Source organism: Apteryx rowi, unplaced genomic scaffold, assembly GCF_003343035.1.
Source record: "Apteryx rowi isolate R43461 unplaced genomic scaffold, aptRow1 scaffold_178, whole genome shotgun sequence".
Classification (NCBI taxonomy): domain Eukaryota; kingdom Metazoa; phylum Chordata; class Aves; order Apterygiformes; family Apterygidae; genus Apteryx; species Apteryx rowi.
Genome location: NW_020448063.1, coordinates 1427300 through 1454905, shown reverse-complemented (window position 1 = coordinate 1454905; position 27606 = coordinate 1427300). Strand labels below are relative to the sequence as shown.

Here is a 27606-nt window from a genome sequence, read left to right as displayed (position 1 = left end):
GACTATTCTTCAGCTTTTTTGCTGAGATACTCACTGCACAGTTAGTCTATCCACAGAGAAGAGTGTAGATTCCAATGTTTGACCTTTAGTAAGAAACTTTGCAACAAACCAGTGATGCATTCAGTTGCATTCAGTGTGGTTTATATATGTATTTTTAAATATATACATATTTTTAAGAATACTCCATATATATATATGTTCAAATGTTAGAGGCCACAAATGAATGTGAATGGTGAGTGTTTTGGTCTCAGCAGTATCCACTGGTGGTGTTTTGTACTGATGCTCAGATGCAAAAGTCAGTGTATGTCCCCACATCCTTCATTCTCTCTTCTCAGCCTTATTTAAATGGTTCATTGAGAGTAATCTGGTCTTTGAATCAGTCCTACTAACTGTCTCTTGCTCAACTTTCTCTACACTTGTTCTTACCATTTTGATTTTCCTTTTGCATATTTGGTTGCCCAGGGGAAGGGAAGGAGGGAGTGGAAGAAGAGATTTGATAATTTATCTGTGACCTTCACAGCTCCTGAATTGCTTGGGCTATAGGCCATAGCACACCTGGCACATACGGACATGTAGATTTCTTCCATTGAGGATTGTTCACTTTCTTTCTCTTGAGTCCCTTAGAACTGTCAGAAGTTGGGAACCTACAAGGTCATGCCCAGCAGGTTATAGGTCAGTTTCTCAGCTTGTAGCCAGAATGGCCGCTCTCAGAACCCGAAATGGGTCCAGCATAGTGGCTTATAACCGCAGGGCTCCCACTATGAACCCAAAGCTATTGGCCTGAGCCAATAAATGGCTGAGATGCATTAGGTAGCAGCAATGTCAGTGCTCATGCCATGGTTGTCACCATCTGCTCTCCTGAAGAACATGACTTGGAAGGGTGATCTCCGTTTTCTAACTCTTTAGTCTCAGATCTCCTCTTAAATCTCTTCTGAAATAGATTTTCTTGTCCAGTTCCTTTTCTTCTAGTTCTTGGTGGCCTCTGAAGCCTTATGTCCTTCAAGGTCCCACTCAATGAAACAAAAATCAAGAAAAAGGAATAGATTACACCAGGAGGATGTCACTCTGAGATTGAGACTTGTTTAACATCTGAGACTGAGTCTGCCAAGATGCCTCAGGGAGATCTCTGAAGCCTGGCCACTGATCCAAGGACAGGAAGGCTCTCCCCACCCTCTTCAGGGTCAGATAGCTTTATCACCAGGAGCACAGGTGCTCATTCCGTTATCTCTGGTACACATAATAATTTACTTGCATTAGAATTAAGGCCATTGAAGCAAAATGTCCTTTCCTTCATCACATCATTTCTCTACTACCTGGAATGTGCGAAAGTCCATGGGTACTTGGCACACTGTTGTGTCTCAGAACATACTGTACTTTAAAGATATCCAAATGAATTAAAGGTGGTTAAAAGAGTACTGCAGGCTTTACACTTTTAAGCTGAGAACTTAATTGAAAAATTGAGTATCAGTCTAGGCAAATAAGTACTTTGACATAATTGATTTCTTTAAATCTTCCTCCTCATGATTAAGGCTATTCTTAAAGTCAAAAGGGCATTCTGAAGGAAGTCCTTTCACTTCTACATCTCTCAGGAATGAATTCAAGTACTTTGTTTGACCTAGGTAATAACTTTTTTATTTAATAACCTGTTTCTACCTCCAATGCTTCAGTGACTTACAACTCTGTGAAGCTGGCCATGTATCAAGCACTAGATATCGAATACATTCCCAGGATTCCTGACCATTTCTCTCAGTGAACTTTAAAGGAAGAACAGATTGCACTGAAACCTCTTACAAATGAGGCAAGGTAGAATTGCCTGGAGAGATTATAACACATTTCAGCTGACCTACAAATTTGGATATGACATCCTTTTCACTGATGTCTATATCATGGTCCCTTGCTGTTTCTGTTTACTTTCATGCAGCAGTGAATCCTTGCTGATTTAGTTAGGGTTGACACAGCCTTTAATGAAGATCCTTATTCAAAGGAAGGATTCAAGGTAATTTTGAGTGACTGGGCTATTGCTTAGAATCACTAAAAGCTTGAATTGTCATGGTGACAGATCCTTAGAAGTTTAAAGAAAAAATAATTTATCAAAAGCTGAGTTCTTCAGGAAGTGTAGCCCACGTGTATACTCACTTCCCATTCTTTTCCTATTCAGTGCAGTGCAGTGATATACTACGTGCAGTTTGGGCACAAGGGAGTATGTTCTAACTCTAACACACTATGCTAGCCCATTTATTAAGTAAGGCTAAAAAAAGTCTTTTAACCTAACTCACTGTAGAAATCAAAAAGTTTAAATGTACTTGTGGACTTTGCATCTTAGAGAATTCTGGTTACTGGTAATTATTAATTTTTTTTGAGACTTCAGAAATATATATTCCGAATATTTGGGAAAGGATTTTGATTATTGCTTCTAACAACGGAGCAGCTGATATTAATGAGATGAAATAAGCTTATTTATTCATAAAGGTGAAAACTTTATTTCCTATTCATTGTATTTCCTGTTATTAAATATAATGGGAGAATAATGAACTTCTGGGAAGTAGTAAGTGAGAATTTGTTTCTGTTACTGTTTTTCTTAAAAATAATAATAAAATCTCCCAAACCCCAAGAAACTGTCCATAGTCAGAACTCTGAAAAAAGGAATAGAGCAATAGTAGCAATGGCCTTTAACATCTTTATCTTGCTATAAATTCAGCGTTATTTTACTTTTTAAAAAGATAATTTATGCATACCCCTTTCTGGCTAAGGAAAATAAAAACAAGAAAAAATGACTGAGTTTCCTGAAGATTATTTTTGAGTGACTTTTTGTCTGGGAAGGCTGCCTTATATTATTTAAGTTGGAGGAAAAGTAGGAAATCAATTTTTTTTTTCAGGTGGTGTTGAACAGATGACACACAGGCTAAAAGCCTGGATCTGACTCATAGGCAAATTTAATCTTGCCAAGCTAATTTATGCAGTACTTCAATTCCCCTCTTTTCTCAGGGCAGGAATAGTAATAACAATAAAAAGATAAAGACTTCTTGCTTTACTACATGAATGTTGTGGAAAGTAAACCCTGTTAGTAAATGATAGAATTCAATCACTGTTTGATGACAGACTAGGGTCTGGTGACCCATTAGTGCTAGAAAGCTATGAAAATTACACAGCCTGAAAATAATCTTGGAAAAGTCCAGGGCAATACAAAGTTCTTTCCCACCTCTTCTCATATTCCTCCCTCTTCAGTCAAGGTCTAAAGGCAAATTTGGGTTAAACCTGCTCAAATTTACAAATCAGTAGAATAAAAATGCAATCCCTTCACATAGTGGCATACACCTCAGGAAGAAATTTCTTTCCAATTTACTTCTTTGTCTAAAGACTTCAGTCTTTAAAATCAGTTATGTCCACATATGGTTACTAGAGTTAGAAGTCTTCAAGCTGAATAGGAGTTAATACATGCTTTTTATTTCCACTCATGAGTGTTCAAAAATACACTTTAGGTAGCAAATCCTAATTACTGAAGAAATTAAAAAAAGAAAAAAACCCACAACTCCAAACAAAACACTTTTAGAGCTATGGAGGATTCTGTTGTAGTAAATTACAAGATTTTTTTTTTTTCCCACCATTTTCAAATACCTATAAAATAGGTATTCAACTAAGACAAGTTTCTGTAATCTCTCAGCATTGTACTCAGTCAACTGTATTTATTTGATGACTTTATCATGAAATGATGTCCAAAATGATCCTATGAAACACAATTAACTAGATAGATTAAATACAAGTAAACTTTAATATTACCAAGGAAAAAATTTATTTAGTTAGATTGTAAAAATAGTCAACCAAAAATTAAGAAAGTATTTCTCTTTTTATTGACAGAAAATAATCCAGAGCTAGAATAAGTTTTTAAAAGTCTAAAAATTATGATAAGAATTGTTATATGTTACTTCCATTCATAAGTGGCCTTCAAGTCAGGTGCTGTCATTTGGTAAGAGCGTGGCTTGATTCTGCATATGTTTTTACCCTAAAACTTGATCTAAAATCTGAGACTTTTAAAAGACGTGCTAACTGTTCCAGGAAAAGAAATATGATTGCAGAATCATTAAAACTTTCTAAATTGTAATTTCATTCCATGTTTACTTCGAAAATTAGCTCTCTTTGGTGTATACACCAACAGTAAGATGTGAGACTCCATCAACAAAATTAACTCAATGCTGAAATTACATATTTAAATCTGTTCTCTTTGCTTCAGATGAAAGGTTATATGTAAAAGATGGCCTTCATATAACTTTTTGTTTTGACCATCTTAATAGTCAATATTGAATATTGATTGACAAATATATACTACTCTTTTTATAGCCATCTTGATATGCCTGACAGTCATCTTGAGTTATTGTTAGGAATAATTGGGGTAGGAAGGCAGCTGTACTAAATTGGTAACAAAACACTATCCAACAGTCACAAAAAGCAAGAAGATAATAACAATTTGAAAATAGTTAGGACGGTTAAAACCAAAACAGAACTAACCCCTATATTTTACTTTAATCAAGAGAAGTAAGGACACAAAATGCAAAAAACAAAATGGTAAGAAATTTGGTTGGATTTTTTTTCTTGTTACCTTGAGATAGCTTTGGTTTGCATCTCTCTCAAACAAAGAAAACTTTCTTACCAACATGGTATACAGAATTATTTTTTTTGAATAAATTTATGTTTTCAAATTTCTGATGGAGATGTTTCTTGCCAGGATCTTTATCATAGCTGCTGACAGTGATGAATGCTCTTTGGCCCAGGGATATAGCTATTGCTGCTTATAGAATTCATATAGCTTAACAAGGTCATATAACATAACAAAGCAAGGAATTCATATAACCTAAAAAGGTTACCTGGCTGGGTGATAATTCAAAATTTTATTGAATCTAAAATTTTGGTTCTGATATGTTAGTATAAATCTATCAATATATTCCTATAAAGAAAAGGATTAAAATTCAGTAATGTATAATGAGATAGAAAATAGCTGATTTACTTGCAGAAGGAGGTAAGGTAGATTTCTAATAATTCATTACCTAATTTTATCATGTTTTCCTTTGCTTTGAATATCTTTTCATTTAAAGGATTTAACCTGGTATTTCCAAAACTCTAAGGAGGAAGAAAAAAAATTTCTATGTCTTCAAGGCTTGTCTTGAAATAGGATCATATATTTCACTTTAGTAAGTAAAATGAAGCATATCAAGACCAAATCTTGCCAGGTGCCCCTCTTTAATATTTTCTCCCTAAATTTAAATTGAAACTCATCTACTATATTAACAACTCGATGAATAAAGCATGTAACTTTTGTGGAGTATAGGCATATCTTATTGAAAAGTATTTTTGATGGAACTTGTGTTGTTAAGCAGTATCACATAATCTCTTAAATATTCTTTGCAGAGAAAATACAATTGCATAAAAAGTACCCCAACTTTCCTGAAAAGTTCAGTGTGGTGGAACTTCCAATATGCTTTTTATGCCATAGAAACTGAGCTATTCAGGGGCTTTTACAAAAAAGTCAGATTTCCACAAAATGAAAGTAGCTCAGTCTGTGCACTTCCATGATCACACACTACAGTCTGTTAAATACGTGCCTATGAGATTACAATTATCTTGAGAGGAAATGTCCCCAGATTAAAGTGAGATCAGTTCTACTAAAGGAACGAGTGGCAGTCTGACATAGTGAAAGCTTCACAACACCCTTTAGATGTTCCTAGAAGAAATTGTTACTTAGCCAGGTTAGGACAATAAACTGGAAGTGATGTATTTCTAATTTCAAAGGGGCATTACTTTAGGAAATATTAAAACAAAAAAAAAACCCTTAATACCCTGTGGGTACTGAGAAGTGAGGTGATGGTGGAGAAACAACAAAATTCTGTAATTCTCATGAAAATTTATGTCCTCAAATTTTTGGCAAATTAAAGTGACCGAGTTAGCATTGCATGACATAGTATTCTAGCAATTTTCAGTCATAAATTTCCAGCTATTGGCTCTTTTTTGAATGAAACGGTATCAAGCTAGAGCTGAAAAATTCAGTATGCTTTCAGCTGTTGCATGTTTGCTCTCTGCATCTAGTTGGTGTTTTACAGAATTATATATACTTCTTTTTTCTTTTTCTTTTTTTTTAAAAGTATGTAGATGTAAGAACTGTCATAAAAATTCAGTAGAGAAACACTCAAGCCAGAAGTGATATATGAAACTGATGAGACTTATCAGCTTGATCACAGGCTTATGGTGGTGCCAGACCAATATGGTTAGGTCACTCTCAGTTGTGGATTCAATGGCAAATTGGCTGCTCCTTACATGAGTTTAAGTTTATAAGTCTCTTTTTCCTTCTTCTGTTGCCAAACCAGCATTTTTCCTTGTACCTCTGTGGAAAGAATGGAGAAAGTGGAGAACAGGTACAGAGCTATGGTGTTCAACTTGGGAAATATTCTTTATATGTGCTACCTAGGTCACCTAAACTCAAGTTGTATTACGTGGATTTACTGGCTTTGGTCTCCTGTAGCTCAGATTTCTCTGAATCACTCTTGCTTATACTTTAATTATGCCTCTAAGGTAGATAGCCCCATTAAATGTGATTTTTGCCATTGCTAGTTAAAAAAAAAAAAAAAAAAAGCCATTATATTAGCCATTATATTGAACTCACAGTGCAGGGTCTCAGGACTTGTCTGAGCTTACCTTGCCCTAAGGTCATTTTACCTGTCCTAAAAATTACTTAGTAGTCAAATGACTATTGTCTAACCAGTTTTATCTTAAGTCCTGTTAATACCATATGTTAAAGGTCTGAAAAACCTGGTTTAACAAACAATAGCTCTTTATTTTGATTGAGGCTGGAGGAAGATTTGTCCATCTTTCAAACTTAAGCTTATCCAGAAAAAAAGAAGCAGGCTGTGATAGGGAAACATGTAAAAATAGCCTCAAGCAGTTCTCAACACTCAGGAGGAAGAACTCCTCACCATAACTTCATACTCCTCCCGATGAACTATATTAGGATGCTCTTGACTCCTTATAACCCTTTTGGCCCCACTCCTCCTGGGGCAGAGTGAAACCCTAGTACCCAGAGGAAAACTGGAAGGATACGTTAACACCAGAGAAGATACTAGGAAGTTTTTTTTAATAGTAATTTTATCTATATTATTGAGGCTTTTCTGAATTAATTAGATAAATTGGGCCAATAGATTGTTAAAGTATTAATTAGTACATTTTTAGTTCCATATATATATATGTGTGTGTGCATGTGTATATATAAATCCATTCCCTTGGCCTACAACAAAAGTCTGAGTGTAACAACTTCTGTCATTACCTTAGCACCAAAAGCTAACTGTGCTAAAGCTGAAACAAAGGAACTGGTGGGAATATGCAATCGAGGGGAAGAAATAGGAATTGAACAACAGAACTGTCCCTGTTAACCGTAGTGCTATTTTAGTTAGGCTTAACCCAGTCTTGAAACCTCACCTTCATAAACCTGTAAATACTCCACATTTTGGGAAGCACTTAAGAAAAAAAAGATTGTGGTTTCGGATGTCATGTTTCATTTCTTTCAATAATTTTTTTTAAATAAAAAGAGAGCCCTCTGACACATGCTTTCCAAGAAGCAAAAGCAAAACTCTCTGTAGATTTGTTATTAAGCTTACATCCCATAAATAATTTCCCTCTGGCTTTAGAATACTTTTTAATCTTTCATTATTTATTTTTTACAAATGTAAAACTATAGCATTATATAGCTTTCATAGTATCACTCTAAATAAATATTGCAAGATAAAAATTGTCCAAGCCCTGTGGGAGGAAGTCTAACAGTGATGGTTGGATTAACTCCACTAGAGGGGAAAATAAAACACTACATTAAACTCTTGTCCCAGCCTTCATTCGTGTCTGCCTTTGGGACACTTTGCTTTTATCCTTTTCCTTTCTCTCTCAGGTTTTCTTTAATAAGCTACAGGGAAGTCCAGGTTATCTTGTTATTAATATTGCAAGTTAAATGGTTCTGGTGAAATTGAAAATTGAAATTATTTTTGCAATATATAGGACAAATAGAAAAACCAAACTGAAAGCTTGAGCCAGATGCAAGGAATCAAAAAAATATTGAATAAGTAATCTCTTCACCACCTGTTGGGAAAAGGTGACTAATGTATCTGAAATAATCTGATATGTTTGGAAAATTGGGCACACTTATTAAATCTTTACATTTTCATCTTTTCGTTTTTATGGTAGAATGCTCAGACTTAAGCATCAGAGACTTCAAGAAATATTGAAAAGTAGTATCACTGGTTGAAATCTGTGTGGATTTATTTTTTATGTGAAAGGAGGGTCAGTCCTTAGTTTTGCCTTTGCCACTTGTGTACCAATTCCGTTTATGGTGTTTGTGGTGTTATCATATGCAGTACAAACAACCAGTGCATTCAACATTTTCTCAGCTGTGGCAGATGATAATGAATTTTGATCATTACTGTCAACCTGATTTAGCCTTCAAATATCATTTTAAGGTGAAAGGTTATATAAACTATTTTTTTCTATCAGGAGATCTGTGATATATTAACCACGGTGTGTTAACAAGTAGAAGTATCCACTCACACCCAATACTGATTTTTGGTTAAAGCATCTAATTCAAGGGAAAGTGCTTTTTTCATCCCCTGGTTAGTTTTTGGATTAATCTCTTTTTCACACCGTACAGCATTAGTTCTAACTAGTCTTCTCAGAAAAAAAATGTTACTTTGAAATACTAATACCTGTTTTTTTTATTTTTTAATGCAAATATAGTTCAGTTTCTAATAGTATTTAACCTAAATGAGATGTCTTTAAGGAAAAACTGAATAATTTATCTGAACTATTTATTGTTTTAGCACTGAAGAGTATTTTATGTATGTCCACAGCTAAGACTGGACACCAGATTCATGCAGGCATGTGTAATTAAGGGAAATTATGACTTCCATCTTATGAATTAGTTTTGCAAGATCAGTATGATTAAGCACCTTGGGGGGAGCAGGGGGGAAGGGTATTTTCACCAGTACTATCTGAGGAAAGGGAAGCATTATTCTTTATTTACACAGTGAAAAAAGATTTTGAAAATTTAGCTTCAATTCTATYTTGTACAAGCTATGATAATCACTTAAAAGTGTTTGTGTAGGGAAAACAGCAGATATAACTTTAAAATTCCATAGATGAGTTGAGTTGAGTTGAGTGTTTACGTGTGTGGGAGGTGTTTTTATACTTATATTTAATGTAAATATGCAACAATGGATTAAAAAGTCTTAACAATATCTGTAGTTACTTAAAAGTATTTCCACAGAAGAACTAAAGAATTGCAGTTCTTAACCCTGTAATACCTAATTTTCAGACAATAATCCTGAAATACACAGATTTGATTTAGACACAAGTCATTGGAAAGTACAGATGCTACAAATAAGTAAGGCACAAAGCTGCCATTGTGCTGACTGGCCGTTGTCTCAGCTAAAAGAAATGCCAAAAATGGGGAAAGAGATCTTTACTTCTTAGGAGCTCTGAATACCTAATGCTGGAGCTGCAGGGTCAAGATTTGCAGCCCCAGACTGTCATGCTTTTCAAAAATGGTGTAAAATTTACACCTTTTACTTAAAACATAGTTGCAGCAGAGAAATGCATTGATGTTAATCTCTATTTATCCATTTTGTATTGAAAAATACTGGGCTTGCTTCTGACTTCCCCCACCCCCCTTCCTAGTCCCTGGACTATAGATCACGACTTAGGTCTGTGTACAAATGAAATTGCTTCTCTTTAAATGCAGGTGCAGGCCTTCAGTGAGGAGGATGGAAAACAAGGGTCAAAACTGTTGAGCTCTTGATGTGGAAAATGTGAATTTGATATTGGAAAATAAGACATTGTTAAACGCTACCTCAACCTGAAGTTTCTTTCAGATAAGCCCAAGCAATTTTGGTGGCTTAAAATGCTTCTTTATATGTTAGGGCTAGGAATAAGATTACAACTTTTTATGTTTCATCTATACTGACTGGATCTAGAAAGATAACTGAACCGATGAAGACCTGAAAGTTGCCACTCTTGTTATGTTTGAAATTGAATTGAGATCAGACTATTTCTTTGATAACTTCTCCATCCTTTCTGTGGGGTGTGTGTGTGTGTGTGCGTGCGTGCACTTGGATGTGTATATATATATAGATGTATGTTACTTTGGATGAATTGCTCATTTTTGCTATGTGGAGTACCATTTTTACTTTTGTAGTTAAGCATTTTGTCTTTTAGATTAATCTTAATATGTTCAGAGTAATGTAGAAGATTAATAGTAGGCTTGCTGCTTATCAGGTTTATTCCATTTTCAAAAATCTGATTTATATCCATTTTGGAATACTACACAACATGTCCCACTAAAGACTAGTTGCCATTTCTGGAAGGGCTGATGTTACTTGAAAATTGAAGGAAAGATAACTTTGTGGAAACCATTTGTAGTATAAAAAGTGCAACTCAGCTCAAAATCATAAAATACCTGAGAATCCGATTTTATCTCAGCAGCTGCTGGCTTCTGTAGTGTATTTGTGGGGGTAAAGACACTCGATGAATAATAACGGCTCTTGATGCCTCTTTGAGGCAAGAGTTATTCCTGTTTTGCCGATGAAGATACTGAGGCATGGAAGGGTAAAAGGCTTGTATTGCATATGAAACCAGTGAGAACAGAAATCAGAAGGTTTGTATTTCTTTCTTTTTTTAAATCACACTATTTCTTTCTTTCTCTACATACTCCATTATTTTCCAAAAAGGAGATAAAAATATCAGAGATTTGGATTTAAGGAGCTGTCTCCTAAAAGTTTTATCCTAGTTCAATCTTTAATATTTTTCTACAAGTGCGAAGAATAACACTGGTGCAATATTCATTTGCTATGTTTTCCTAAGTAAGTAATTAGTTTTTCATATGTCTCTTTCTCTACAAATTAAGTAAGACTTAAATTGTCAAATATAACATTTTTTCCAGTATGATGAGCAAATATCATCAATTCAGAATTGTCTAGGAGGACAGTAGCACTCAGACTCTCTAACTTCAGCTGTTTCCTAGGTAACTAAAACACAGCTGCAGAATTGTGTTGTGTAGAATGGAAGGAAAAAAAGATTGTCAGGTGTTTCCACTTTTCCACTATTTTTAAATTTGTATTAAGCAAAGCCTAAGACTACTGCTATTTCACAGATATTTTGCTTTCTTTGATCCTTTTGATTATTTTTTTTTGCTTTTAGATTTCTGCACACCTGCAAGAAATCCGCAGAAGACAAGATAAAACTTGTAAAATAAATCATAGTAGAGAAGCTATGTGCTATGAACTCTATGTGATAGACTTAGTCCTTTCCCTAGATAAAGCAATATTGGGATGATAGAACAAGAAAAATTTATTTTTCATTATTGCTTTCTAGTAATTTTTTTAAATTTTAATTTTTTAAAAAATTAGCCATTTACTTATATTAGGAAAACTGAATTAAGTTAAGAAATTATATACAATAAATAGGTTAATTATATATTATGTATATAATTTATATAAAACTTAGTAGGTACTTTCTAGACTAGATGTTCCAGTGTTCTTCAGGCTTTCATAAATTGTTATGTAAAAATCAGGAATTTTGTATGATAATAATCATCATGCAATTCATTAATTAATGGTGACAAATTGTATAGTCTAACTGAATTATGAATGAAAGCTTCAAAATATAAAATACCTTAAGGATTTTCTATGAAACCATAGTATTCAGAACTGAAAGTATACTATGTTTTCTTCATCTGTGCTGGTCTGAATGTAGCAGTATAATCATTGTGATAAATTTGAAAATCTGTCAATGGTCTGAAAGAGTCTGTTATCATGATTTTCATCATGTGTCTTGATAACTGCAAAATAATCCCCTCAGGTTATGTCAAATGCCATCTTCTTTGGCTTTTATAGCATCGTGAGTAATGCAATTTAAAACATTTCCAGCAGTTTGTCCTTCTCCATTACATTAAACACAACTTGCTTTTCCTCACCTTCAAGGTCGTCATACTTAATCTCTATTTACCGCTTGTGTTCCATTCAAATGACTATTTCACAAGTAATTCTTATTAAATCAAAACATTAGTAAAATAACTCTTAAGTCTTTCCCTGTGCTGCTACTCCAACCTGAGGGTAAACAGCAGCAGAGCCTCATTCTCCTAATTTAAACATCTACTTTCTTGTATTGTCTTAAACTTTTCTTGTTTTCTTGCCCCAGAAAAGGGCAGTCATGGCAAGGAGAAGAGGGTGATCTTTTAAAATAGTTGTGTATTGTGTTGACTAGTAGTGTCTCGTTGTTTCCTTATGATCTCCTTGTCTGTCACTTGCACCCATCTATCATATTTGGCCTTATGTTCAATTTTATAGAGTCCTTGGCATAAAGACCATCTTGAATTTTGTATAAAACTCAAATATTGTAATGCAATACGGCTGTGTAATCCTGTTTTATCGCAAGTGTAATTAGCCTAGAAGATAAACTGAAGATTAAATTGTCACTAACTTAAAATCTGTGTTAGAATGCATAGTGAGATTTAAGAGATGGACATTAGATCAACATTTATGAAATAATTCTATTATAAGAGATTACTTTTCTCTGCCAAATACAGTGAAAAATAACATAGTAATAGAAAAAGCTGGATGTACCTACACTTTGGGGTGGCATTGCCATACACTGTTCAGGTTATTTTTGAGGATTGTAAGCATTTATGTAAGTATACTGATTAAAGATTATAAGTTACAGACAATACTTTTCTCCCTGTTCTCTCTTGTTTGACTTGCTGCGACATAAACAAATTAGTGTGAAGAAAGTGAATTCTAAAGAACTTCAATAGTGTTTGTAAGTGATTGCCACTTTTATTTATGTATTTATTCTTATCTATAATAGTGAAGCATTTTCCCTAGTTTTTGTCACACACTTTAAAATCAGTTTGATAATCTTGGTCAATATAATAAGGTAGGGGAAAAGGTAAGGTAACCATTCATCACGTGCGACCTGTACCCTGTCTGCCCAGACCTCTGAACTTCTACCTTCCTCCCAAGGTTTATCAAATAGTTTAATTTCACACTGTGTCTGAAGGACAAATAAGTCATGCTATTTTTACATTATTCATTGTGAACTGTCAAGAACACTCCTCTAAGAGCAACAGAAATGAAAATATATTTTTAGTGTTCTTTTGTAAGCTCATTTTTAAGATATTGTAGACTACTGACAGTATGATAAAATGCCCGAGTATTGTTTTTCACTCTACCATATGCAAACTGTGTGCTTGTGTGCAATTACCTTGACATACTTTTCAGATAGAGGGGAAGGGGGGAATATTACTCCTATGTTATAGATAGAGAATTGCAGCACAATGCGGTCAAAGGAAGTATGATGCATCTGAGAAAGCAACTGTTGATAAAGAGGGTCTTCTATATGGGTTAAACTAACCTATTTAGATAAATGAGAAATAAAATAACATCTCTTTTAAACCATAATTGATGACTGAAGAAGTGATTTTCTGAAAGGTGTTAGCAGTGTTTCATCATGAGGACCGGCTCTCAAACAAGTTAGTTAGTTAAACACTAAAAAAAATTGTCCTGGGCTCTACCAGACATAGCAACCATATGAGAAGTGAACAGGCTACCGTGACTGGAACTGTAATTCAGACTCAGGTTGATCTGTAGAGTGAACAGGTACACACCGAGAGGAAATTACAGCTATTATCTTACAGAAATGGTACAGACAACCCCATAGAGAGGATAGGCTTTACCATTGTTGTTGAGTATAAGATAATCATCTACCGAAGATGGGTTGTAGAAACATGAAATGCCTTTGAGAACTCCATTCACCTTATTTGTAGCTGGTTTTCAACAAACTGTCGTTATGATTAATGTTTCAGAATCTATAAAATAATTAGCTATTCTTTTTCTCTGTAGTTAAATAACAGTCTCTTTTCCTAATTCTGTTTTCCTTAAGATTAAAGAGACTTTGCTCTTTTCTGTTGGTAATTAATGGAACATATTGACAAGTTTGAGCTACTTTTACGATGAAAAGTATTTCCAAAGGAAATTATAGGAATAGGAAGAATAAAAATGAAATGTTATCTCAATGTAGAATGCCTGTAACAGAAATTAGCAACATGTTGTCTAACAGTTGTGGTTTTTTTGTTGATGTGGTAATATAAACATTGTATGCACCAGTGCAATTTAATGTAAGGTGTTTGACTGGAAATAACATTCTGGTAGCATAATTAGAAGTGCGGCCAAAAATTTAACTGCATCCTATTCTTAATTTATTACTACTGTAAATATCTGAACGAAGAGAGTCTAACCTGTTGTACCAATAGGACTCTCTCAGTTGACTTTGTATAAGGTAGTGTTTATGTTGTATATCAAAAAGAATTATAGAAATATTTTTCCCTTCTGGAAAAATGTAAGTATAGATTATAAATATGTAATAGTATATGCCCTTATGTGACTATTGAGCTAATTTCAGTAATGTGTGCTAAGCACTGGGAAACACAGAGAAAAGAAAGAAATATAATTGCAGAAAATATACCACTGTCTGCATTTTTTTTCTGAGGAGGTATTGTGAGAAAACAAAGTGGTTGATCCATTCTGTAAACTTTAGATCTTAAACAAATGCCAAAGGCACATCAAAAGTCTTTATTATATTGAGATTGAACTTCTCAGTTAAAATTTTTTAAAATGAAAATTATTACAGTATTTTTTCATTGTAATATGCAATATAAATTTTATTTTTTCTTCTGAACTTAGTCAACTTTATATAATCTTCCATGTGGAAGGCTTTGTACTACACATGAAAATGTTCTCCATATTAAAAGCAAAAGTCCTCTTTAATGTTCTATTGAACATTTGCATCATAATTTTTTTTACAGGTGGGAGAAGTGAATGTATATTCATGTCTCAATCAATCATTAAAATGAGAGGCAATGACCTATGCCTAAAGTTTTTAAAAAGTGCTTTTTAATTCAGACCTGTAGTGACGACTCATAGATATTCTGACAAAGCTTAGATTTAACTGACATTATTAAAAAAGAAACAGCTTTAATTACTTTCTGTATCTCTGAGATAGAAATATCTCTTTGCTGTTCTAGAATCATAGACTGAACTTGTTTTGTCAAAAATAATTTACAGAGGATAAAATCTGAACATGGTAACTAGCTCTGAGCACTGCCATACTGAATACATAGCTAGAATTTGTTTTCACGTTTTTGCCAGGAGTATTGGTAAAATTCAAATGCACTGCATGTCATATACCTCTTCTATTTAAATTGTGGATAGAAGGGTTGTGCTAGGCTTCAGCTGCGCCAGAGGAAAACCAAACTCTGTGTGTCTGAGGGTACCACAGCCAGAAAAGTTACCTAGAGGAAGCAAAGGTGACACTAGCCCAGTCCCCCGGATTCCACCCAAAAGCAGTAGTGTTTTATCAGTAAGTGCTCTCCTCCCTCTGCACCTCCGACACCTTCCATTCGTTCTGAAGGAAAAGTTTGCTCAGGAGAGCTCCAGAAAGGCTAAGGAGTAAACACGTTTCCCCACAGAATATTCCTGTATTTGACCCCTGAAAAGCAGCCACACGGAACTCAGCTTTTACACGTTGTGTGTCGTCAGTCTCCATGCCTCTGGCAGGTCAGGATAAACATGCAAATATTACATGTAGCTTAGGTGGTCAGTTAAAAATAGCTTGATTTTTGTTTCTTCCCGTCACTTCAGCTAGGATTGCCAGCAGCTACCTCACAGGCAGCGGCTTACAGAAGGATCTTACCCAGGAGTGCTTTAGGTTCTTGGAAACATTTTGTCTCTTCCACAGTTTAACCTCCATTTGGGAGGTTAAACTCATAGTTCCTCATAAATACTTGTATTTTTATCATAGCACCTAAAAGCAAGCGCAAAACATTCTTTGCGAAGCAGCATAGTGTTGGGCATTGAAGAAGGGCCTTAACTGAAGAAATAGCTGAGTGTAAATGTATTTTTGTAACAAAGACATGGTAATTGTATTTTGTTGGTCTGCATTTACATGGCCTGTCTTAACAAACAACTGTTTTGAAATTTTAAGGTCATCCTTATAAAAACAAAAGCTTCTAAACACTTTCTTTGTTTAACTTAAAACGTACACTGATTGATGTGCAAGAATAGCAAAATAGGCTATATTGTATTTTGGTTTAGAACAAACAGTGACTATAATCAGTATTTCCAGGATGTTTGCTGTAGCAATTTCAGCTTTATAAACAGATTTGATAATGAAGAGACTACTGGATCTTGTCATAGATATCCTTTCTCATCCCCTGGCAACCTCACCTTCCCTTGTTCAGATTAATTTGGTATGTCCCGTAATAAAAGATAGGGTTAGTTTATGAGCACTCAATTGTAATTTCTCCTGAAGTCAAATGTTGTTAATAAAATATATTATTTTTGTCATGCACCATTTTCTATTATGTTTGCTGTTTTTACAGCATATATTACATTGCAGTATTCACCTTATGAATGTTTATACAAAATGCTTTACCAAGGATAACACTTTTAAAAATCTTCAGATATGGCATTCCAGGATGATCTAAAATGGAATAAGAGTGGGCTTAGAAACTATTAAAAAGTTTTCCTTAATTTCCATAGACCGAAAACTTTCTTAGCACAAAGTATCTAGAAGTGCAATCATTTTTTGGCCTATTCTGAAGACCAGATAAGGAAATGATTTGGATCAAATGGTTATAGAGCAAATTCCTTGCCTCATCAAGCAACCCCGTTAATGTGGTTATAAGAAGTCAAAACTCTCTGCCTTAAAAAAAAAAAAAAAAAAACCTCTCAAAGGAAATCAAATTCAAAATAAGCTTGTATTGTGTATTTCCTTTTCAGGGGATAAATGTAAACCTACTGAATACAACAAAGTGAAAAGTATGTTACTGGATCTACAAAACCAGAGATATGTCGCACAATCAAAAGATAAAAACATCGATGAGAAAACGTCTCTAAAGAAAATTCTCGTAGATCGCATGTTTAATTATTTTGATTCTGACAAAAATGGACTTGTGGATAGTAATGAATTATCTCAGGTAAGATTTAGATTTTATTTCCATTAGCATAAGAGCTATTCAACCGCCTTTGAGACTGCAAAGTCAGTGATGTCATTTGTGTACATGGCATATTATGTGTTAGGATATTTTTACTTTAGAGAATATATATGAGCCTCTTAGGTGGAAGAATTTATTCAAGAACTTTGGAACAACTTAATTATTCAGAAAATTGAATATAATTTTAAAGAATTTAAGTTAGGTGGTTAAAACACTTATAGGTTGTTTTGACCATGAAGTATTTTATTTTTTCTCTCACTATTATCTTTATATTATTCTCTTCTGTGTATGGAACAATTCCTCTATAAGAGGGAGAGGGAATAAATGTTTTTAAATGTGTTATTAGTGTTTTTTTCATATCTCTTTCTTTCAAAAGCCACAAAGTGTTATAAAGTCTGACCATATAGATGTATTTTAGACTTCTAAAACAATAGAGTGATCTCTTTTAGAATTTTAAAACACTTTTATACTATGTGAGTATTGTTTTATGGAGATGGCAAAATAGCTAAGAGGTCTGGAGGAACAGAGCAGCGGTATCAGAGTTCATGGGACTCTCTAAACAGCAAGCTCTACTAACTAATTAGAGATCTAAACAGAGACTTTTTGCTTTGRGAAGCATGACAGTGCTAGCTTTAATCTCCCAAAAAGGGTAAGAAGAGCAAATGAACTTTGATTTACTAGCCCATGCAGAAGTTCACGTTTGAGAAATCTGATTGTGACAGAGCTACATTAATAAGTCAAATACTGCGAAGCCACCTAAAATTCAAGAGAAGTATGGTTTCCTATATGGCACTGTTGTTCAGAATCCCATATTTTAAATTGAGTGGCAGAGTTAAAAACTGTTTACAAGTGAAGATATAATACCTATGGTTTTAAAAACAGCTGGAGTTATCATTTCCATTACAGGTCACTTTTGAAGTTTAGGTGGCAACTTCCAGAATAAATACATTTCCTATGAATAAAAGCTGCATGCAAATATGGGTTAAATTTTAAATAATAATAAATTATTCATTTAAAAAAGAGAGAAATCATTCATCCATACTTTATAATAATTTTTGATTTTTTCAACTTTTGCAGGAATTTGCATATATGTATATTTTACAAACAATATTTTTTAGATTTACATACCGTATGAATATATAACATACCTAGGATTCATAGATATTTATTTTTAGGTTTAATACTTGATAGATATATATAATCAACACTTGAAACAGAATGTGATAGTGATTAATGTATTGGTTGGCAATAGAAACTGAATTTTAAAACCTTCTTTATTTTACCACTAGAAAATAGTTTGGTTTCTTTGACATATCCCCACGTAGGCCCTGGAAAATAGCTGAATATTTTTCATCACTACAAATCCATCACCTAATTATCAGAGAATCATGATCTGTTCAGTAGAGGATTAGGCTTAAGGTACTAGTGCTGAAGGTCGGGATGAAGAGACGTTTGCATGTTTTACAGGTGTATATAAAGAAACAATTCTTCTCAGTCTTCAGTTGCTATATCTATACTTTTTTTCTTTCCTTTTTTTCTTCATGTTGAAGTGTTTTTAAAAACCCTGTAAGTTCTTACAGTACAGTGTTGTCAGCACTGTTTTACATACTTTTTCTACATACTTCTTGTCTGTAAAAATAAATTTATAAAGGGAATTATAAATTAATTCTTTTTCACAGGTATGGAAACCTGTCAAGCAGCCTTAAAACCCAGTCATGACATTTTAAATTATTATTTTACTAGAATTCATAGCAGAAACATGAAGTTAACTAATCTAAAGGATAATGGAAAAAAAAATCATTTAGTGCTGTGTGGTTTGTTATTGCATGTTTGGCCAAGAGAAACAATGAGCTGACCTGTTGCCCTCAGAAACTGGTCTTTAATCACTTTGAACAAAGAAGAAAAGCAGTGATGTATGTACTTCTCTTGAAGCCTTCTGGATAGCAGCAGCTTCAGCTGAGAGCCTTTGTCTGCCTTTTTGTGTGATGAAAGGGAGCACTGAAAGATCTTTGATATCCATAATAACATGCAACTTCGCAGTTAAGACCCAGCACCTGGATAACCCTGATATTTATAAATCTTAGCCTTTGTCTGATGGAGGGAATTTTTAGCCTGCATATTTGCTGAGAACAAACTGAGCATATGATTCAATTTTCTCTGAAGACTCAAAACAGGAAGGCAAATTAAGAGAATTTAATGCAATATTTTTAAATTAAATGCACTGTTTTTCAGAGCATTATTTGTGATTGTTGAATACTTGACACTTTTTTCGATCCTGCTGTGATTTATCCAACTGAAATTTTTTTGTTGAACACAAAACTTGATAAATCAAGAATTTTTTGCCAAGTGGGATTAGTCTCTTGCTCTCTTCTGCCCTTAATGTACGTGATAGCAATCAGTATTTCTGCAAATTGGAATTGCTTTAAGAGGAGAGAAGAAACAAAAAGACAGTCTTGAATATCCTATCTGGAAGGTTGTAGGTATTGATTTATAATGTAAGAAAGGTCCCTGGCTGTGAGAGAATGGTGGGCCCATTAACCTTGAGAAGATGGTTTACTGTCTTTTTTTTTNGGGGAGGAGTAAGGAGGGAGACACACCTTTGAAAGGTCTTGATAATTCCCCAAGACTGAATGGGAGACCTTATTGTACTCTTGAAAATATTCTCAAGATTAGCATAATTTTTCATCTTTAGTTCCGCTCACAATTCCAGTGAAGTTTTGCAATATGCAGGCCTATCATACATAATAGTCCTTTTCTGCATTTTAAATTTAAACATATTAGTGGAGTATGAAAAATAACATTTATTGTAGAAAACAATAAGTAATCCTGAGTAGTTTATGTTCATGTGAATTTGAGCTAAAACTTCAGTTTTTACTGCATCCTAAATTTGACAGCTCTTCCATCTTGCCATGCTGAAGAATACAGGAGCAGTCAGGTTCTCTGACTGCATATTATTATCTTATCTGTGTATTCATCCTACCTAATTTAAAATTCAAATGAATCACCTGCAGATTTGAAATGATAACAGCCCTTTTATAACAGTAAACCTTTTCTGTTTACCATCAGTGAAGTTTAAGCGTACTTCATCTTGCTCAACAGTGAAATTAAAGTTTCTTTTGTGTGTGAAAGTGAAATAATACATACTTGATTAAACTTAGAGCTGTTTTCCTTCTATTTATTTGCTTATACTGGTGAGTTAATAAAACAAAATTTAATGGAAAAGGGAAAATTTTCCTCAAGTGACACGATGCAAAAGCAAGTTGAATATAGGATAATTATAAATAATAGATCTTCTTCTTTCTTTTCCCTCTTTTTAATGATCTACTTTCTGAAATCAAAGAAAGAATTTATCATTCTTCTTTATTATTTAATATCTCAAATATCTGGCTATGTTTCTCTTATTTACCAGCTTAACATAGGACAGATAAAAACATGTTACATTTTTATTAAAACTCATTGCTATTCCTGCCTTTTATTTCGATGTTTACTCAATGTCATTTAATTCCGGTTATGGAGACCAAACAAACAAACAAACAAAAAATCAAACAAACCACTCACTCTCAGGAAACTGTACAAAGTTCACCGCTGTTCAAGGATAGGTGGAAGTTATGAGAACTATTTTTTTATTAAATAATATACTTTTTTTGCATATCAATTTTATGTGCTTCGAGCACAGGTGGTATCAAAGTGACAGACATCTCATAAAGTGTGGTGAACATTTGAACAGTGTTGCAAATCCATGTAGGTTTGTAGATAAATACACAAGGTTGGTATATGTATAGCATCTTTATAAACGTCAACTCAAGAGTTCTAATGCAAAATAAGTTTTAAAAAAAGGAACATTCTAAAATAGCAAATTAAATGCTGTTGCTTATATTGCTGTGTGCATGTAGTTGTAGTTATCTGTAATTTTCAAGAATATGCTATATCGTATTAGAACAGTCCTCTATAGATCAGTAGAGCTGTATCTATGAACAGCTTGGCTATTGTATATTAGCTTAAAAAAATCGAATCTGAAGGTATTATAAACCTAATTTTAATCTGTAATGCAGCATTAATTGTTGCTAAATGTGATGATGAGATAACAATTTTAATTAGTTTCTTGTTTGATCTTTAAGACCCTTTTTCTCAGATTTGCTTCAGTGACTGTCAGTTATTATATTTAACAACAAAAAGTTGCTCATTTATTAATGGAGAACAGATGCATGTCCTTTTTTATGTGACTGACAACTTGGACCGAATTATGGCTGCATCTTTCCTGCAGAGATTAAGATTCCTAAGCCATGTTCTCTGTGTTGTGCCACTGAGATCTGAGAAATAACAACAAAATTATATCTTCGATTTTTATTTTTGCATTAATGATAATGATGTTGCACTTTTTGCCAGCTGATACTATGTGGCACCTGTTTGCTCAGCTACATCTAATATAAATTACATCTTTACTTTCAGTATTTATATCCCAAACTTTTTGATCAGTGTACCTTGTGGAGCCCTAACCCTTACTTTTTTACCTCTTCTTTAAGACTTTTGGTTTTACTTCTTTATTATCAGTAGAATTATTTATCTGTTATTTGGAGAATTTGGAGCTGAGAGAAGGGATATCGATCATCTTTCCTTTTAAAATTTTTTTAATGAACTTTGTTGCTTTTTTCCCCATACATCATAGGCAGAACTGCATTTTGTCTGCTAAACTTGTTTATGTATTCTCTCCCTATTACTTAGAGATAAATTATTATATAGGTTGTACTATTTATTTTTACTATCATTAATTTAAGAAAAACTTAGTGTCCTATGTTCTATTCTGCACGTAAAATAAAAACAAGACAAGGCTAAAATAGAGGGAAAAGAAAAGAGAATATATTAAGAACTAGAAGTTGGATATTGCTTATAAATACTGTAATCATAGTCCTAAATGCCTGACATCTTGGTCTGTGTTTGCTGACCTTGTTTTTAACAAGTAGATGCACTTCCCATGATTTTCTTGCATTATGAGTAATTCTCATAGCTACTCATAATTATATCATAACTCTGCTGGATTAGAATTTATGTAGTTAGCTATTGGAATGGCATGTGGGGAAAAGGGCTATTATAAATGTCTTTCAAAATAAAATTTATTCTGATCTATGTAAAGTAAATAGTATATTTATGGAAATGCAAAGGAAAGTTTGCCATACTTGAGCATGCTCTGATATGAATCTCAGAAGAGTTTGAAATCAAATAATCACATGTATGACTGGTATGGCACACTCGTAAAACTATGCAGATCATCTTTATAAAGTTTTAACTTTTACAGTAAGAATTTTTTTTCTAGCATATGATTCATTAAAATTTTGCCTGTTTCTCTCCTCTGTAATTAATCTTTTTTCTTTCTGTTTAATTTGACCAGGGAGTAGACACACTGTGTTTAATGAATTGGTTCAAGAATCAGTTTCCTTGAATTTTACTCTCCTCTCTTTCACAGAGATTAATAGAATCTAAAACTTAAGGGAGACTATTAGATCATCTAATCTAACTTCTTTATCATAGAGATGGAATTTCATTCAATTTGTTTTGTGTTTAGTTCAGAAACTGTAATAACTTGCTTTTAACTGAAGCAAAAAATATACGAGAAAGGTATGCAGCCTTGATTTGAAAATGTCAAGGAGAACTTTAGAGCCCCAGGATTTAAGGTTAATTGTTTTTGTATTTTTTCTTTTTTGAATTTTAGAGTCTTTATTCAAATTTTCTGTCCCATTAACTTCTGTTTGCTAAATTGAAGAGTCCATATTTATCTATTTTTTTCCCCCTACAGAGGTACCTGTAGCATGTGATAAAGTGACTTGTTAGTCTCCCTTTTGAAAAAAAAAACCAATAAAGGTAGAGATTTTTAACTCCCTTGATGTAAACTGTCTTCAGCAGATTTCCAATTACTTTTATGGATCCTTTCTAACTTGAAAAGTTCCCTTCTAGTTTTTCATTAAATTTAGTACGTGCAAGTCAAAATTGAATGCTGTGTTTTAGTACCAGTCCCACCATTGCAATATACAGAAGTAAAAATATTCTTTCTACTCCCAGTTACCTTGTTATATAGCCAAACATCATATTGCTTACTTACACTACAGAATGAGCCTAGAATTTTTAATGGCTTCCTCACCTGCAGCAACTCCTGCCTCTTTTTCAGATAGTGCTTTCCAGGATACATTTATCCCTGTTAAGGTATAGTCTAGATTCTTGTTTTTAGATGAGTGACCTTGCATTTGGCTTTATGGAACCACATATCCTTTTTCTGAAAAAATCTAACCATGTGATCCATTTCATTCCACATGCTACCCTGTCCTTCTCCTCATTCTTATTCACCTCACCAGGATTTACCATCTGCCAGTTTTCTTTTTATTTTATATTTAAAAAGATTGAGATGAGTCCCAGCCCTTTCAAAATCCCACTAGATTGCTTCAGCCATTGATGATTCCTCATTGACATCTATTTCTTCAGGTTTTGCAATTACTGACGTTTTTATTCATACAGGAGGTGCCTTATTGATACTTCTTAGTATTAGTTTATCTTGTAATGGTGTAGAGTGCTAAATTAAAAATACTTACAAGAATCTATTATGCTTACCAAGCTGCCTTTATAAATTAAATCTCAAATTTAAGTAAAAGAAAATGAAATCAGAGTTGTCTGACAGGCTGTAGCTCCTAGAAGATGGCGTTAAAAAATCCTTTCGTGACAAACTTAGTAATACAAAAAATATTTACAAACTTTTTTTTGTGAATTCCAGTGTTTATTTCTTGAACTGATACTGTTCATTCTTCTTTCCTTGTTTGAATATTTGCACTGTGTCAGCATGGGTCCCATCATTACAGAATTTCACTGATATTTGAACATGTATTGAAAGTTAATATCAACAAGAAAAAGGTCCCTGTAGCCTGTGGTTTAGGAACTGTAGGACACAGGTTGTTTGATTGTGCTGATTTTAAAGCATTTGACCATAAGATAAGTTGCTTAACATCAATTCTGTTTGCTAATAGCTTGGAAAGTAGCCAGTTTTGCTGTGCAACAGTCTCGTATAGGTTGTAATTTCGTGTAACGGTCAATCTGTTCTAACTGCAGTCTGCTACAGGAACAGGTAATTCCACTTTTTCAAAATCCAAATCCCTACATCCTAATGCCTGTTTTGTGTTGGATCTTGTGATAGAATATTAATCCCCCACCCCTTGAAGGGAGAGGAAAGAAAAAAACCCACAAAGATTAGTTTTGCTTTCAGTCGGAGAATTAATCTGATCCACAGAGCACAGATGGGCGTGAAAGCTGGTGAAAGTTGGAACTGCTCTTTTAGCAGCAGATCATGGTTAATTCAGATTAATCATGATACAAAATTGCTTCTTCACTTTCTGAAATCTGTACTCAGTGACATTTTTGAGGTCTACATGGTGGTCAAAACTGGGTGACTTTTTAAAAGAATACCAACGCATGTTGCTGACATAGAGATTGCGATTTATACGCAAACACTGAATCTCAAATCCACAATCAAAATGATAGGACTACTAAACATTAAAATTAAATAACTTCCAGAATCAGTCTTACCTGTGTGTAGTGTTATGCTTGAAAATGTCTGAATCATTCTTGCAATTTAATTTAAATTAATTAATTTATATAAATTGGAACAATTCTAAATGAAAAACATCATGAGACAGATTTCAGACATACGAAATTTCAGTCCAAAGGTTTGAAGGTGAGATCGCTGATATGCAGTACTATAATGGCAAATGTTGTGAGGTTTTAACAGTGGGTTTTATTGCACCACCTTAGAAGTTTAAAGATTAATCCTTGTCTGTATGGTCAAAGCTAATGAGAATAAGTGTTTTAAACTAATTCAGAGCAACTTTTATCAAAAACAAGGAAAGTAGCAAGTACTTCTCACCCGAAATGTTCTATTTTCATGGATCAGCTGTGATATTAAACAGCCTTTGTAGCCTCAAAAGCTTAGAGATTTCTTTTATAATGAAGTTTCCAATACATATAATTTTATCTGCAGTACTACCTTTGTAAAAATAATGGGCTTAGGTTTATTAATTTTCCCTGGCTACATTTATGTCCTTTATAGAATGCAACTTCATTTTTCTTATTTCATTTTAATGTAAACCTAATAAACAGGCTTTTAAAGTATGAGTAGTAGCTGGCACTAATGTTCAGGTAGCACAATATGTACCTTTAATAATAGCTAAAGCTATCTGCTTGGCAATTCTTGATGTCTTTGTGAGTGGTTTTCATACTTTCTAGCTTACTAACAAGGTTATTATCTTTTATAATGCTTCTATATTAATGCATAGGAGATTACTTGAAAGAGCAAAAAATTTTTATATTGTCTCTTTGCTCTAATGTTCCTTTTGTTCTGTGTTATTTGTTTGGAAATATTCTATATACATGAATAATAACTGAATCTATTCCTTTCTACTCCTGTTGATTCCTTTGCAGAGCAACTGAAAAAAGTCTCTGTATCCTTTGCTTTTTAGAAGCTATCATATGATAATACAAATATAATGGCTTTGCAGTTTGTTTGGGAGAATGGTAGAGGGTAGGAAGAGTAATTATTTTACAAAGGACTGAACTATAATCTCTCTTTGTGAGTCTACTAAAAAAATTAAACCATGCAAGTTTTCAGCAAGGAGTTGTTCTGTTTCTCTCAGTTCCATGGGGTTTTTTTTGCTTTGTTTTTAACACGCAGTGTAAGATGCAAATTCTGAACATTTGTGGTTATTAATATCTTAAAATTCCTTGGATGGAATCCAGGTAGATGTCTACAACATATACAGACTTCAAACCTAAATGGTGCACAAATTAAAGAAAGTTTCTCTGGGAGTTCATTTGAGTTGAAATCTAACAACTGTTAATTATGATCCACTTCCAAAGTGGATGTGTCCCCTGTTGAGAAACTGAGAAGTCTTTTCAGGTCGGCTACTTTTATAACAGGTCTTTGGGATGATAATAGGCTTGTCAAAAGCCAGTAAGAAGTTGATATAATTAGTAATGTAATAGGGGTTTGTTTTAGTTAATTTCAAAAGCTCTCAATTGCTTTTGAGGTTAGGAATTAGGACTGAGAGAAAAAGACGTTACGTCATCTTTATATGGGAAATTATTATCTGGCATCTATTTTAGCTTTTCTTATTCACCATTCTATACATGATATGTAAAATCAGGTTTGCCATTCACAGTGTCTTTATAGTGCTTCTGTCTAGTCACATTATATATTCTATACATTCCAAAAACTTTTGTGTTATCTCAGTGACTCTGTCCTAAAGGTATTAACTTTTAAAACTGCAATAAATAATTACAAAGTAACTGGAAATCCCTGACTTTACACAGTTGCAGTTCATTGCCCCAAAGCAACCTTAAAATGATCTATTAAGTGATTATTAGAAACAATTAATTATGCCAGAGAACTCTAAGAGTTCAAATGTAATTTCATGGTTATAATTTTCTTGTCAGGTAATAAAACGGGCTGAGCTTGGCAAGGATCTATCTGACTGCTCTCTGTTCGATTTGCTGAAATATGATGATTATAACAGTGACAAGCACCTTGCTCTGGAAGAATTCTACAGAGCTTTTCGTAAGTACAAAGATTAGCTTATTATTCTCTTGGTTTTCTTTTCTGTCTCTTGCTTTATCTTTCTAAAAGAGTGGGTTTTTTATATTTTTTAATTTTGAAATGTCATGACACTACTTAAATCATGAGTACAATTTAACAATAGTGGAGAACTTCATAGCAGAAATCAATAAGAGATCCATTAGTGTCCAGATTTCGGAGGGATTTTGGTAATGGTGAATTCATAGATAATCTTTCTTAATGCAGACATGCGTTGATAAGTTTGTGCTGTGCACAAATGAAAACTTATCAGTGTACTGACATTATCAGTATAGCTGAAAAAGCTAGGGCACTTCCCCACCTCCTTTATTTATGGGTGCTGATGAAACCAGTTCTGACAAACCCAGCAACAAAGGTAACACTTTTATTAGGTATTTGATGTCTTCAAAGGCCTCACAAAGAGATAAGAATTTGTGGTGTAGTTTATGGTGTCGTTTTCTAATGATTATATCATGACTGAAAGGTTATAACAGAGCAACAATATTTCCAGTGGATATTTTCTGAAATATTCTGGTTTTATTTGTTATTTAAAGAAGTTTAAAAGAAATTAGCTACTTTAATTCAAAAATGCTTGAACCATAGAATTTTTGACCCTGCCACAGTTCTCTGTCACTTGAGCTGATAGAGAGTGTCTGTCTTTGATTTTTTCATTCTTTTATCTCTACCTTTTCCTTCTACATTTAGATACCAATCTCAACTGAGAATTGTTGAGCTCTCCTCTTCCTCATTAAAGTTTATATGCCAGCAGCTGGAACAAATGTTACAGACATTTACTCATTCCAAAGGGCAGTAGAGAAGATTTGGGTTTGCAATATTGAAGAAATGGATCCTATTCAAAACTCTGTGCAGAATTTCAAGGGTTTTTTGTTTTGTTCTTTTATGATTTTTTTTCTTAATAATGCTGTAACCCTAATGA

At 33.6% G+C, this 27606-nt stretch overlaps 1 protein-coding gene across 2 annotated transcripts in view; it reads left to right on the top strand.

The window, feature by feature from the left end:
* The window catches only part of FSTL5 (follistatin like 5), a 301991-nt gene that overhangs the window by 132756 nt on the left and 141629 nt on the right, over positions 1-27606 (top strand). For both annotated transcript variants that reach the window (XM_026061240.1, XM_026061238.1), the window contains exons 4-5: positions 16854-17050; positions 26534-26654. In XM_026061240.1, the coding sequence (XP_025917025.1) occupies positions 16854-17050; positions 26534-26654 (318 nt within the window). The remainder of the gene's footprint in view (positions 1-16853; positions 17051-26533; positions 26655-27606) is intronic.